Source organism: Salvia miltiorrhiza, unplaced genomic scaffold (assembly GCF_028751815.1).
Source record: "Salvia miltiorrhiza cultivar Shanhuang (shh) unplaced genomic scaffold, IMPLAD_Smil_shh original_scaffold_399, whole genome shotgun sequence".
NCBI lineage: Eukaryota > Viridiplantae > Streptophyta > Magnoliopsida > Lamiales > Lamiaceae > Salvia > Salvia miltiorrhiza.
In genome coordinates this window covers 221,844-235,717 of record NW_026651541.1, presented here as the reverse complement: position 1 = coordinate 235,717, position 13,874 = coordinate 221,844, and the positions used below count along the sequence as shown (strand labels likewise).

The window sequence follows — 13,874 nt, the reverse complement described above, 5'->3', positions numbered from 1 at the left end:
TAGGGAGACTAAGAAATTTCTGGTCAACTTCCTTGCAGAAAATAAATAATTAAATAATAAGAATGCAAAAACAAACGACAGACTTGACTTTGGGGTATCTTTAGTGGTTGAAATAATAGTTAGTATTTTAATTTTCCAACGTTTTCCACACTCGCAATTAAACCGTAAGATGGGACTAGAGATAAGAATGAATAATTTATTTGAGATCGCCGGCTAAAATGCCATGTTGGTTAGATTTGACGTACATAATAGGGCAAACACAATTTTCAATTTGATAACTGCGATTTGAGCTCAAGTTCGATGTATAAAAACGAATAAAATGCAAAATAAGTATGATTATCAGACTATTGAGCTCGATTCATGTTCTAATCGACTTTAATTTGTTGAAGCATAAATAGATTGAGAATATTAATAATCTCAAAACATAGTGAATAGCAATACTCCTAATTAACAGGCTTAAACAATATAGTGTATTTTAATTTCTTCTACTGTTTCATCCTAAAAATTGTTTCGAATGCTATCATATGTATAATAATAAGTAGACATATAGCTAAAGTCCGACAGAATGGATAATTTTATATTTAAATTAATAGTTTTTGCATCTTTAATTATAAGAATTCGATTAATTTAATCATGACTAAATAATTTTTTTTATTATGTTTACGAATCAGATCATTCATCAGTTGCTTGAAATTATATTAGATAAAGAAACTTACAAATAAAAGATCTTTAAAAGAATCTTTGTCACCTTATCTGAATTTTCAAAATCTTAGCATGTCGCCAACTTGCTCACAATATTATAAGGATACATCTAACATCGCAAAAATACTTTCATTTTGCGGTGGATGCAGCGGAGAATCAATACAGCGGATCATCATTTACAGCAAATTTTACGACATAATTTTGCGACGAAAGTTTAGATAGATTCTATTCGTCGTTAGATAGATTGTATACGCAACATCATAGCAAATTTTACGACATAATTTTACATCATAGCAAATTTTACGACATAATTTTACTAAATTCAGATTCAGTCGCAAGATAGATTGTTTTCGTCGGATGGCATACGCAACATCGACTGAAAAAATTAATGACGAAAAACTCGTTGTCATAATTAGCGATGGTACATTCAGTTGCTAATGCCATCGAAAAATCCAGTCAACGACAGCGACCACGATATCATTTTGCAATGTATTTTTCGTTTCAAGTCCGTCACTAATCTTGCGACTGAATCTGAATTTAGTAAATAGATTAATTTATAATCCCAATTTTAGTGTCTTTCATGATTGATTGAAATTCGTCGTAACTTCAAATTTGCGAAGAAAAAGCGTGTTTTTTATATGTGAAAATTTTTGTCGCTAGGCACGTACTTTTTTTGTAGTATAACACTACTAACACTTTGAATATAAATTTATTTTTTGTTTTTTCACAAACATTTATGAAACTACGCGTAATTATTCATCGTAATGCTACACCTGCTGTATAATTAGCTCGATTAAGAGAAAGATCACTATTTTTTAATTTTGTTAAAATTTTCTATATCATACTCCATCCGTCCACAAAGAGTGTGTGGTGGAGTGGAGGATACAGATTTTAATAAAAAAGTTGGAAGATGTGATTTTAGTGTTAAATGATAGTATTGAGCTCAATAAATTGTAAAAGTAAATGATAGGTATTTTATAAATATTGAGTGTAAATGAAGTTTAAGTATAAATGAGGTTTCCAAAAAAAAAAAACACACACAATCTTTATGAACGAATGAAAATAGTAATAAACACATCATCTCAATATTTGTGGATAGAGTGAGCACTACTTGGAATAAGTTGCGTAATTATAAAAAATGTAGTGCAATTTAATCACAAGTTTCAAATATTTTTATTGGATACAGTAGCAGGTCACAAATGTCACACTCCAAGCTTAACATTGGACAATACCGGTGGACCAATAATAGTTAATTTTAAGGAGACTAGTTCTTGAGAAGAACAAACAAAATTAGTGCATCATTTTTCTTTTTTCTTTTTAATTCTTCAGTCAATGTTTAACTTCCTTGAGTCAACTAACGCTTTTCCATATAGTACATCTCTAATGAGGAAAAGAAAATCAACAAATAAGTTGCCTTAGTCCTTCTTCGAAATATATTACTTAAAAAATAAAACTATCTTACGAATTAATGGAGTTTAGTTGCTTGTCATTGGATTATTTTGTAATTATTTAAAATTAAAATTAATTCAAAATTATTGATTTTTTTTTTTATGAAAAATAGATCAAGTGAGTTATGACTAATTCTATGTGACATTGTCTCGAGATTAAGTGTTGAATTTTTCTATATATTCAACCGAATAGGATATTACATTACTAATTATTTAAAATTAAAATTAATTCAAAATTATTTGAAATTATTTTTTTTATGAAAAATAGATCGAGTGAGTTATGATTAATTCTAGCTCTAATTTCAATAAGTGCTAATATATAAAAGTGCCCACCTTTCTAAAAGTATATTCACAATATACCCACTTTTCACAAGCAATTCACTCCATATCCATGTCAATATATTAAAAAATTAAAATGGTCATGGGCTGAATCAATTATAAAAAGTGAGTATTTTCAAAATTACGTTTTAGAAATATGGGTAGAACTGAATTCCTCCCTTTCAATAACATATCAAACAATGACATTTAGAAAACCAACTTAACTTTAGATAAAAAGTACTCCCACCGTCCCACGAATCTTGACACGTTTGATTTCGGCACTGGAATTAAGGAATTGTAGATTAGTATTTTAAGTGTGTAGGTAATAAAGTATAAAAGTGATAAACTAGGAGAAAGAATGTAATAAAGCGATAAAGTAGGAAAGAGAATGTAATTAAGACCTCTTAGAGCACTCCCAGGCTCCCAGCAGAAATCCCAAAATTATGCCCATATATTCTTTCCTAAAGCTTCCCTATTTAATTTTAGGATCTCGATTTTATAAATGCATACACCAGATCTCATATTTTCTACATAAAAACAATAATTATGTGTGGGCCCTACTAATTATAAGCTTAAAATAAATTTAGGGTGAGTGTAAATTTAAGATTGAATTTAGGTAGGTGTAAACATTTTTGTGGGCCTCATCCAATTTAGGGGATCTGTTGGATGCATTTTTTTATCTCATTTTCAATTGTTTTAGCCTAAATTTAGAGTTAGTGATGCATTTAGGTGATCTGCTGGGAGTGCTCTTATTTTTGGACTAATTATTACCTTATTTGGAAATGTGTCAAGTTTCGTGGGACGGCCCAAAAAAGAATACGTGTCAAGATTCGTGGGACGGAAGGAGTAATAATGTTTCAAAGAAAATGATTTTTGTAACACCCCGATAATTTAGATTTATTTTATAAGTTTAATTAATAGTATTTTCTTGTATAGTTTTTTTTTTAAATAATTACATGATACATATAGATATGCACCATTAATTTTATTATTATTATTATTATTATTATTATTATTATTATTATTATTATTATTATTATTATTATTATTATTATTATTATTATTGTCTCCTATTAGAACTAGAACTCTTTAAAGACTAGTATAAATATGAGATCAATTTTCAAACCCTAAAAGAGACACACACAGGACTTAAAGCTAGCAGTAAGGATCGGTACCCTTCCTCTCACTTATTTTCTTTTACGCAAGATTTTGTTAAATTACCTTAGTTAGTTTCAAACTGTAAGTGTTTAAATTCTTTAGTAGCTGTTAATATTTAATTTTTTCCACTCATGCAAATCGATGCTACATCAGAATACTCTTTCAACTATTTTTTTTAAGCTTCAATTAGTTGGTTATGTCAATCAAGCAGCTATTAGTCTGTTTTCGTATAAACATGAATACTTAAATAGTTTGACTTCTATTAAAAAATTTATAATTAATATCTATTTTTCTTAATCACATCAAGAGTGGTAGTCGTCTGTCAAGGTTTATTTTTATATCATTGATTAAGTTTCAAAACTTTAAATGTGTTAGACTTTTATTAGTAATTATATATATACTATATTTTCCGTCAGGGTGACTGCCGAAATGTTTATAAGTTAACTAAGTTTTGATATTTGATTAGTTTAGATTAAAACTTAAACATGTTTATTGCATTACTTTTAAAGCAAAATATTATATTTTAATAAAAGATACTTTAGTTCCTTAAAAGTTTTCGACTACAGAATCTTTTATATATATATATATATATATATATATATATATATATATATATATAAATGCGATTAGATCAGTTGTATGTTTATACATATATATTAGATATATCTAGTTATATGTTTTGATATGGGAGTTTAGTTTAAGTTATTGTAGGATCTATATTAAAGCATTGTATTCATTGATTTAGGTGTGGTGCGACTAAGACCCTCATTCCGAATTTGATTTATTAGCTTCGTCTTTAAGGTGAGGGATTTTACGCTTATTCATATGGTTATATATGTTTTTATTATCGCGTTGATTACTTGTTTACGTGCACCTTATGACTATATTGTTATGTGCGATCATGGGACCTAAGCCATTGATCTATGATGTTATGTGCGATCATGGGACCTAAGCCATTGATTTATGTTGATAAGTTGATCGTGGGATCTAAGCCATTGATCTTATGTGTGTGTTTGGTCATGGGACTTAAGCCATCGACTCAAACTATGATTATGTTTGTCAAGGGGCTCCGGTCTCTTGGCGTATGTTTGCAAGTATGATAACGTGATTTGATTACATATGTGACATATATGAATATTTTGTTATGTTTCCTCACTGAGTATATTTTCAATATGCTCACCCCTTATCTTTTCAGTTTTGCAGTTTCAGAGTCGAAGTGGCCATGGAAGTGGAGAATGACTAGGGATAGATATTTTGCTTTGAACTTTTTAGTTGAACTTGTTAAGTCTTAGTTTATCGTTTTATTTTTTATTTTTACTTCATTTTATGTTACTACTTTAGTTTTGGCAAATTGATATTTAAGTTAGTTTAAACTTTTATAATTCAAGAAATTTTATTTTATCTATTAGTTTTCAAAGATTTTATATTGAAAAGTTTATGAAAATTGGGGCGTTATAATTTTATATACTCCCTTCCTTCATACTAAAACTTCCTAAATTTCCTTTTCGGGACGTCCATAAAAAAAATTCTTTATAGTTTTGGACTATATCCCACCACTAATAATATAAACCCTATTTATAACACCCTTTCATCGCTCCTAATACACTAAACAACACTAATTACAATATATTTTTACCACTCACAATACACTTAACATCAGGGCCTGATGTGTGTGATTTAGTTGTCTAGACTCATGTCATTTTATCGTGTATTTTATTTGATATTACCTAAGTTCGTTGGTGTTTTGGCGCATGAATTGCATGAATTATGGTTGGAAGCTCGTGGACGGAGAAAGTCCGAGAAAGTCACGAATTTGATGAAGTTGGCGTGGATTTTGGAAAAGATTAAAGATTGGACTTGGAGTTAATTATCTTAGATTTAATTAAAGTCTAATACTCTTGTTTTAATTAATCTTGGGCCTTATTATTTTGTAAGGGCCGATAAGTCCATGTTTTTTGGAGGTTAGGGCGGTTGCATTGTAGAGATTGGAGAGGATTTCCTTAAGGGTGTGTTCGTATAAAATTGAGATAAAGGGTGATAAATAAAACTTAGATAAATAATACCTAGATAAATAATACCAGGGGGAAGAGATATTAAATTTCTCAGTGGAACAATAATATAATAGCGGGCCTCTCCCTTAATGCGGACCTTCTTGTTAATCAATATTGTTATCAAACGCTTAGATAAAACATGATTATTTATCTATTTTGCTTTATCTAGAGCTATCAAGCATGCCCTAAGTATTTTATTTGTGGGCAACCGCCACTTATCAAATACTCCCTCCGTCCCATTGGGTTTGTCCCATTTGGTTTCGGCACGATTATTAAGGAGAGTATTAGTAGTGTTAAGTGTGTAGATAAAGTAGGAGAGAGAAGCAGAGAGATGGTGATAAAGTAAGAGAGAGAAAGTGATAAAGTGATAAAGTAGGAAAGTTATTTATAGAAATGGGACAAGATCAATGGGACAAACAAAAAAGGAATACGAGACAAGATCAATGGAACGGAGGGAGTATATCACATTAGATTAGAGTTAATTAGTTTTAGCTTTTAGTTTGCTTTAGGTGCAAAATTCGAGAAGAGACTCGGGAGAATTTAGAGTTGACTTTTGAAGCTATTCAAGTTGACAGATTCGATTCATCCATAATTCCAAATGGTGGTTGTGGTTAATTTCTTAGTTTAATTAGTTTTGTCTATTTCGTTTATTCCATATTTTGTTTATTAAATGTTTGCTTCAATTTGTTTGATTGATTTAGATTTAATTATGAGTAGCTAAATTTTTAATTCGGCGAGAATAATGAAATACTGATTTAATATTTGTGAGACCTAATTGTTCATATAATTGATTCATGTTGATTTTGATTTATTCCTTGTGTTTAAGGTCAATTCTGATTTAATTTAAGTCTGATCAACTTAGATTTAATTGGATTAAAGTCAATCGGTTCCTGTCAATCCGTAATTGTTGGAATATGGTTGATTAGTAATAAAGCTACCATATTTGTAGCAGGAATAAATTGATAGACGAATTATTACTTGCGTTCTTGGGTAATTTGTCTAAATTGAGTTCCTTCATCTTAATGCTATTAGAATATTAAATCTAGGTCTGACGTCTCCAACTAGGTTATATTTTAATAAGAGAAATAGGCAGATCTAGTGTCTACAACTGTCTATCGACACAGTAAGTAGGAATTGTGGTATGTCAGTGCGTTCACGGTATCTTATAACTGGTTGGTTGATAGGGATTAATTTATATTTGCGTCGATGATCAAAGTTATTAAATTGGTATGGATTTATTCGAGCCGAGTTACCTTTCTTTGATTGAATTTTAGTAATTGTTTATTTGATTTATTTGCTTCCTTAGTTTATTAATATTTCTCTCTTAAAATTAAGGCGTGGTGGCTACACCAATTTAGATATCTAAGAAATTGATTGCAATTACTCGTTCTATGTGGTTCAACCCTGCTTGCTACTAAACTATACTAATTCTTAGCTATTGCAGGAATTATTTGGTGGTATACGACGACCACCAGGGCCAGTCCTGACAAAAATAGGGCCCGGAGCGAAGTAAAAAAAATGGGCTCTTTATTTTTCATAATAAAAATGCCATATAACAATTATACATAAATAAAAAAAATATCCTTTTTAACTTACAATATGACATCTTCTAGATTTTTTACTTGCAAGGTCATTTGTAATCTCTTTTTTTTCACATTTATAATCTCTTTTGTTTCAAGCATTTCTAGAACATCTTTTTTAATAGACAAAATTGCTAAATCATTCAATCTTTCTTGCGACAGTGACGATCTCAAATATGTCTTCATTAATAATTTTAACTTAATTTGAGAAACTCTGCTCAGCTGATGCTACAGTAACATGCATAGTCAACATGATCCTATGAGCAATTGCAATTTTTGGATAACAATCTGCATATTTCACAAATTCAAGAATTTCAATTGCTGGCATAATCTCATTTGGCAAAGTCATTTGTAATACTTTAGATTCCATAAATAAATCATCTAAATTAATATCACATAAATTATCATGAGTAAAAGTAGATTTCAGAGTAACACAATGGTTTCTTAACTCATCATTATCTAATGCTTTCAAAATTTTCGAATCAAACATAAATCAAATAAATGTTTAAAAAAATTTATTTGTTAAAATCTACGTTTTAAAGAAGTGATTATCAAGTTCAAGACAACTACAAAATATTTAATTCTAAACGACTTTTCACGTGATAATAAAATTTCAACACTTTCTCCCTCATCAAATTACTTTTTTTTTTCAGAATTAAGATGTTTTGTTGAAAAAATTGACTCTATGTTTATTTTAGAAGCAAGTGCACAACAATTTAATCAATATATTAGTAATCATGTATATATATATATATATATATATATATATATATATATATTTATCAGAAAAATTCGAATTAATATAAAAGGGTACCAGAGGTACCAAAGTTCAAAGAGCCACACAGGACAAACTACATCAATATCAAATTACCCGAGCACCAAACTGAGAAACTCACATCCAACTCAATAATTTTAAAAACTTTATTCCAATTCCAAAGTCTACTCTTAATCTCCTAAACCAAAGATTGGATCTCCCAAACCTTGCCTTCAAAACGACCTTCATTCCTTCCTTTCCAAAGAAGCCAAATAGTACACATCCACAGTGCTTTAAGGAATTTGCAGCTCTTCTTTCCTCCTCCCAAATTAGAAAACGAAAAGAATTGTTGTATGATACCTTGAGGACGAGCCGTACATATCCCGAGCCATTTCTGAATCTCATCCCAGACCTTCCCCGCTTTGGGGCAGAGAAGAAACAAGTGGTTTGCTGTCTCCGGGCTTGCTACACACAAAGTGCAGTAGCTCTCCTCGATCGCAAGCGGGATATTCCTCTTCAACAGCTCGTCACAAGTTGGAAGTCTATTTTTGATCAGCCTCCAAGTAGTTACCTTTGGCTTGTGAGGCGCTGGGACCTTCCACACCTTGTAGGAAGCTTTCTTAACAATGGCCGGCATGGAGCTTTCGGTCGAAGTCTCCATCAGGATGGAATATGCCGACTTCGTAGAGAAGACTCCGTCCTTGGTCGCCTTCCATTTCCAGCAGTCCGCCATTCCTGCATTCAGAGAGAAAGGAGAAATGGCCAAGAGCAGAGTATTAAGCTCCCCAAGATCTCTCCCGAACAGTTCCCTCCTCCACTTAATATCCCAGGTAGAGATGGCAATTTACCCTCGGGTAATGGATACCCGCAAAAACCCGAACCTATTAGGGTGGGTTTGAGAGGCATTTGATATCCACGGATAGTTTCATGGTTGCAATTCACTATCGATTTAGTTCGTGGGTATGGGTTTGGATACTTACTATCCATACCCGCGAAACCCGTTTACCCGCGAAAAATATCCGTCAAAATACCCGCCAATTACCCGTGAAATACCAGTTAAATTTGTTATAAATTTATAATTAAATTTTATTTCACGGGTATTCAATGGATAGTGGATGGTGGGTATCCGGCGGATAGTGGGTGGCGGGTATCCGATGGATAGTGGGTGGCGGGTATTCGACGGATAGCGGGTGGCGAATACCCGACGGGTAGCGGGTTCGTGGATACTCGATGGGTAACGGGTATCCGCGGGTGGCGGGTTTGGATATCATTTGATATCCATGGATAGTTTCGTGGTTAAAAACCACTATCCATTTAGTTTATGGGTATGGGTATGGATAGTCACTATCCATACCCGTCGTACCCGATTGCCATCCCTAATCCTAGGTCCACTTTCTGTCTTCTCATCTCCCGTAGTCCCCGATCACAGCTTCTTTATTAAAACAAATGAAAAGGCCTCGGGCAAACAGCCCTAAGAGGTTTCTCGCCAGCCCACCTATCATACCAAAACCGAGTTGTCTGACCATTCCCGACTTCTCTATTCAGATTATCCCAGAACCACCCACCACTCGCTCCCCCCCCTAGCCACAATTTTCGGCCACCATCCTCCTTTTCCATTTCTATGTCCAGCACACAACATCCATTTCTCTCCCCACTCAAAGTCACCATGAATCGATCTCACAACCCTCGCCCACAACAAATCCCTTCCCCCAAGATACCTCCAAATCCATTTCAAAACCAACACACAATTAAAACCTTCTAAATTTCTAAAACCCAGCCCGCCTCTCCTTTTTTGACACATAAATCACTCCACTTCACCCACGAAATTGCATCCGATTCCCCAGTCCCCCCCACAGGAATTTACCACATATTGAATTAATCTCCTTCACTGTTGCCTTAGGAATGAAAGAAAAAGAGAGTTGGTAGATCGGAATAGCCTGCAACACCGCCTTCACCAAGGTAATTCGCCCAGCCAAGGAAAGCTTTCTATTTTTCCATCCGGTCACTTTCTTTTTAATTTTTTCCTCCAAGAATTTCCATTCGACCACGCTTCTGCTACAAGCCCCAACTTTAATTCCAAGATATTTGAAAGGAAAATTCATCCACCGGCGGCGGCAGACGAAAGTAAACAGCAATTTAATGAATAAAATAACTAACAATTTATATATTCTAACAGTAAAATTAAATTTTACTAACTTGAAAATCAAAATCGATAAATTGCCTTCGGCCTTCCTTTAAATTTAATCTCAATTTTCAAATACAATTGATTGTAGATGAAGATTTTCAGTATGTAAATTGTAAAGAATTAATAAAATTATATAGTTTGTAGATTGAAGAATATTCTGAATATATATAATTTATTATTACGACATAAAACTTCCAGGAATAGATTTTGGGATTATTTTTGAATGGCTGTTTGCAGAAAAGAGGAAGAGAAGTTGAAGCGACAACTTAAAGAACGATATAATTTCAAAACATTATTAAAATGCGATTTTATTCAAGAAAAAAAAACAGGAAAAAAAGAGTAAAAATATATTTGTGATGATAGAGTAGTTAATTTAAATTTATTTTATGCTATGATCACCAAATAAAATCATAAAAATTATATATCGACTTTACACTCTATGTTTCACCTCTTGTCAAAACGCGTTATTTAACTGTTCCGCTGGAAATCGATGCATTATGAATCCACAATGCAATTGCATTGATAATCTTTTACATGTAAAGCCATACTACTAACCACACAAATTCTTGGCAGTTTCACGTTGGAAAATACAAGACCATTGTTTTCGAAAAATGAAAAATGAAAAATAAAAGACGATTATTGTCCCATCAATCGCCCAAACTTTACTCCAGAAAATGAAGTCCGTCTTTCATTCCCCACCACTGGCACTGCATTATTGCTACAGCGACCACTTGAAATTTTCCCCTGCTAATTATATTTCAAATTCAAGTATATATGGTAATCGGTACGGCTAATATTTTAGTACTCTCTCCGTCCCACAAATCTTGACATGTTTGGTTTCGCACGAAAATTAAGGAATTGTAAATTAGTATTTTAAGTGTGTAGTTAATAAAGTATAAAAATGATAAAGCAGAAAAGAGAAGGTAATAAAAATGATAAAGTAATAAAAGTACTCCCTCCATCCCACCTTTTAGTATCCAACTTTCATTTTCTGGCCGTCCCACATTTTGATATCCATTTTTATTTTTAATAAAAGTAGGTGGGACCCTTACTAACCAGGGGGCTTAGCTCGCCTGGCCACCGAGTCCTCACTTAAGTGATGAGACCCGGGTTCGATCCCCTTTGGGAGCGAATTTGGTGTTTGGAGAGATAAGGTGGGCTTGGTGAATTCTTGGAGTGTTTGTTAACTAATTGTTAACATCTAACACCTTACTCCACTTTAATTATTTTAACTCTCACATAAAATATGAGACCATTATTCTATTCACAACACATCAATCACTTTATTAAAACCCGTGCCGTTCTCAACTGGATACCAAAAGTCGTGACGGAGGGAGTAATAAAGTAGGAGGGTGAAGGTAATAATTATTACCTTATTTGAAAATGTGTCAAGATTCGTGGGACGATCCAAAAAAGAAAACGTGTCAAGATTCGTAGGACGGAGGGAGTAATATTTTATATTTTTGTATTTTAAACAACTTCTTTTAGTTTGTTTGTCCTTCTACTTTCATTGTTTTGTACGTTTGCATGCTATATATAGCTTGAAAGTTTTACTACCCTTTGGCCTTTTTAAATGAATGTGAAATGGTCATACACTATAAAGTGCAAGGGGACAAAGATTTTTGAAGATCATGACCAAAAAGTCGAAATAATTGAAAGTATAGCAGCCTAAAATTGAATCAATTTAGTGGAAAAATAAGTTACACAACCACGACAACAAAAACAATTAAATCTAAACTTTATTTTTGGCCAAGGAAAACAAATTAATAGAGTGAATGAATTTATATCTATATAATATATAAAAGAGGAGTTTTTCCCTCCATTTTTTCCTCTTTTTTTTTCTCTCTTCTTACACCAATTTTTTCACTATTTTTGTTTTTATTCTTTTATATTTAACTATTTTCTAAATGTCATTAAATTTGATTCATGAAAAAATAATCAATATATATCTTGAATTTAATATAGTATAAAAAATCATAAAAAATGAATGAGTTATGAAAATTTTAAAATATTTAAGTTTCTGTCTCTTCATCAAAAATTTATAACTTTTTATTTATGTTTGTGTATGAAAATATTTATTATGATGAATAATAATATATAATAATATGCATAATGCAAATTTTCATTATCGAATCAGTTTTAAATTTATTTAATAACTATAATTATCATATATTTTGTATAAATTGAAATTTTATATTTTTAAATTCAAGACTTTATTGAGTCATTGATGTGAATTATTATATTTTATTTATAAAACATATTTTGTATTTATTTATATTATAATTTTTTATTTTTATTTATTTAAATTTTTTGTTTAATTTCAATGTCCGTCGTGCATCGCACAAATGAGTGTATATTAGTACATAATCAAAATTAGGGGTGTGCATTCGGTTATATGGTTCGGTTTTTGCTAAAACCAAACCAAACCATATTTTAATTCGGTTTGGAAAAAAAAACCGAACCGAACCGAATTAACCGAAATTTTCATAGTTAAAACCGAACCGAACCGAACCAAAAAACCGAATTAATCCAAAAAAAACCGAAAAAACCGAAATTTTGAAAAAAAAAAATCAGAAATTTTGAAAAAAAAAAAAACAAAAAAAAACTATTAAATTAAAAAATATTTGAAGTTAGATATTATACAATTATAATTAAAATATTATATTATATATATATAAACCGAATTAATAAAAAAAACTGAAATTTTGAAAAAAAAATCAAAAATTCTGGAAAAAAAAACAAAAAAACTATTAAATTAAAAAAAATTTGAAGTTAGATATTATAAAATTATAATGAAAATATTATTATTATTATATATATATATATATTATAAATATAATTCGGTTTTTCGGTTTTGTTCGGTTTTAAAATATTCGAACCGAACCGAAAAACCGAAATTTTATGAAAAAATAAACCGAACCGAACCGAAAAACCGAAAAAACCGAACCATATTTTAAAATTTCGGTTTGGATCGGTTTGATTATTCAGTTTCGGATTTTTTGCTCACCCCTAATCAAAATAGAGGAACACTTACAAGACCAGGCCGAGCGCAGGTTAGAAGCAGGCTGAGGGCGGGCCGAGCCGATCATCAAGTTGGGTTGATGATTTGGCTAGTCAGTTCATATTTATAAAAAATTAAACAAAATTAACAACTAAGTTGAGGATCAACTCCTATATTTCTGGTTTTAAAGATAAATGTCTTATTTATTGTACCACATAGTCTTTCTTAACTTTTATTACTAACTTTATTTATAAAGTTTTAGGGGTGTTTGTTTTGCATGATTGATAAGATGTATGATTGTGTATTTTTATTCGTAAGATTAAGATTTCTTCAATCTCACTGTTTGGGATAATAATCAAACAAAACTAGCTCAAATGATTGAAATAATCATGGCCTTTGAATATCCCAAAGTTACAATCCATCAAAATAAATAGAGGATTAGTTTTACTATTTTTTTATCTATCAAGGCTAATCCTTCAAAGTACACATCCTCCTATTTGATTATATGAAAAGTCTCATTTCCGAATAAAGTCTTTGCTCTCAAGAAAAGTCTTATTTGGTTTTAAGAAAAGTCTTATTTGATTTTGTAAAATGTCTTAATTGATTTTGTAAAAAATATAACTCCATCTGTTTACGATAAGTGTGGTGCAAATGGGAGGGCGCGAATTTTAAGAACA

At 31.3% G+C, this 13,874-nt stretch overlaps 1 protein-coding gene across 1 annotated transcript; it reads right to left on the bottom strand.

Moving 5' to 3' along the window:
* Positions 1-7,456: 7,456 nt before the first annotated feature.
* On the bottom strand, positions 7,457-8,744 carry LOC131004433 (uncharacterized). The gene is made up of 2 exons (XM_057931125.1): positions 8,372-8,744; positions 7,457-7,545 (listed from the first exon to the last, which is right to left on the bottom strand). The coding sequence occupies exons 1-2, from the start codon at positions 8,742-8,744 to the stop codon at positions 7,457-7,459; spliced, it is 462 nt and encodes a 153-aa protein (XP_057787108.1).
* Between the last annotated feature and the right edge of the window lie 5,130 nt (positions 8,745-13,874).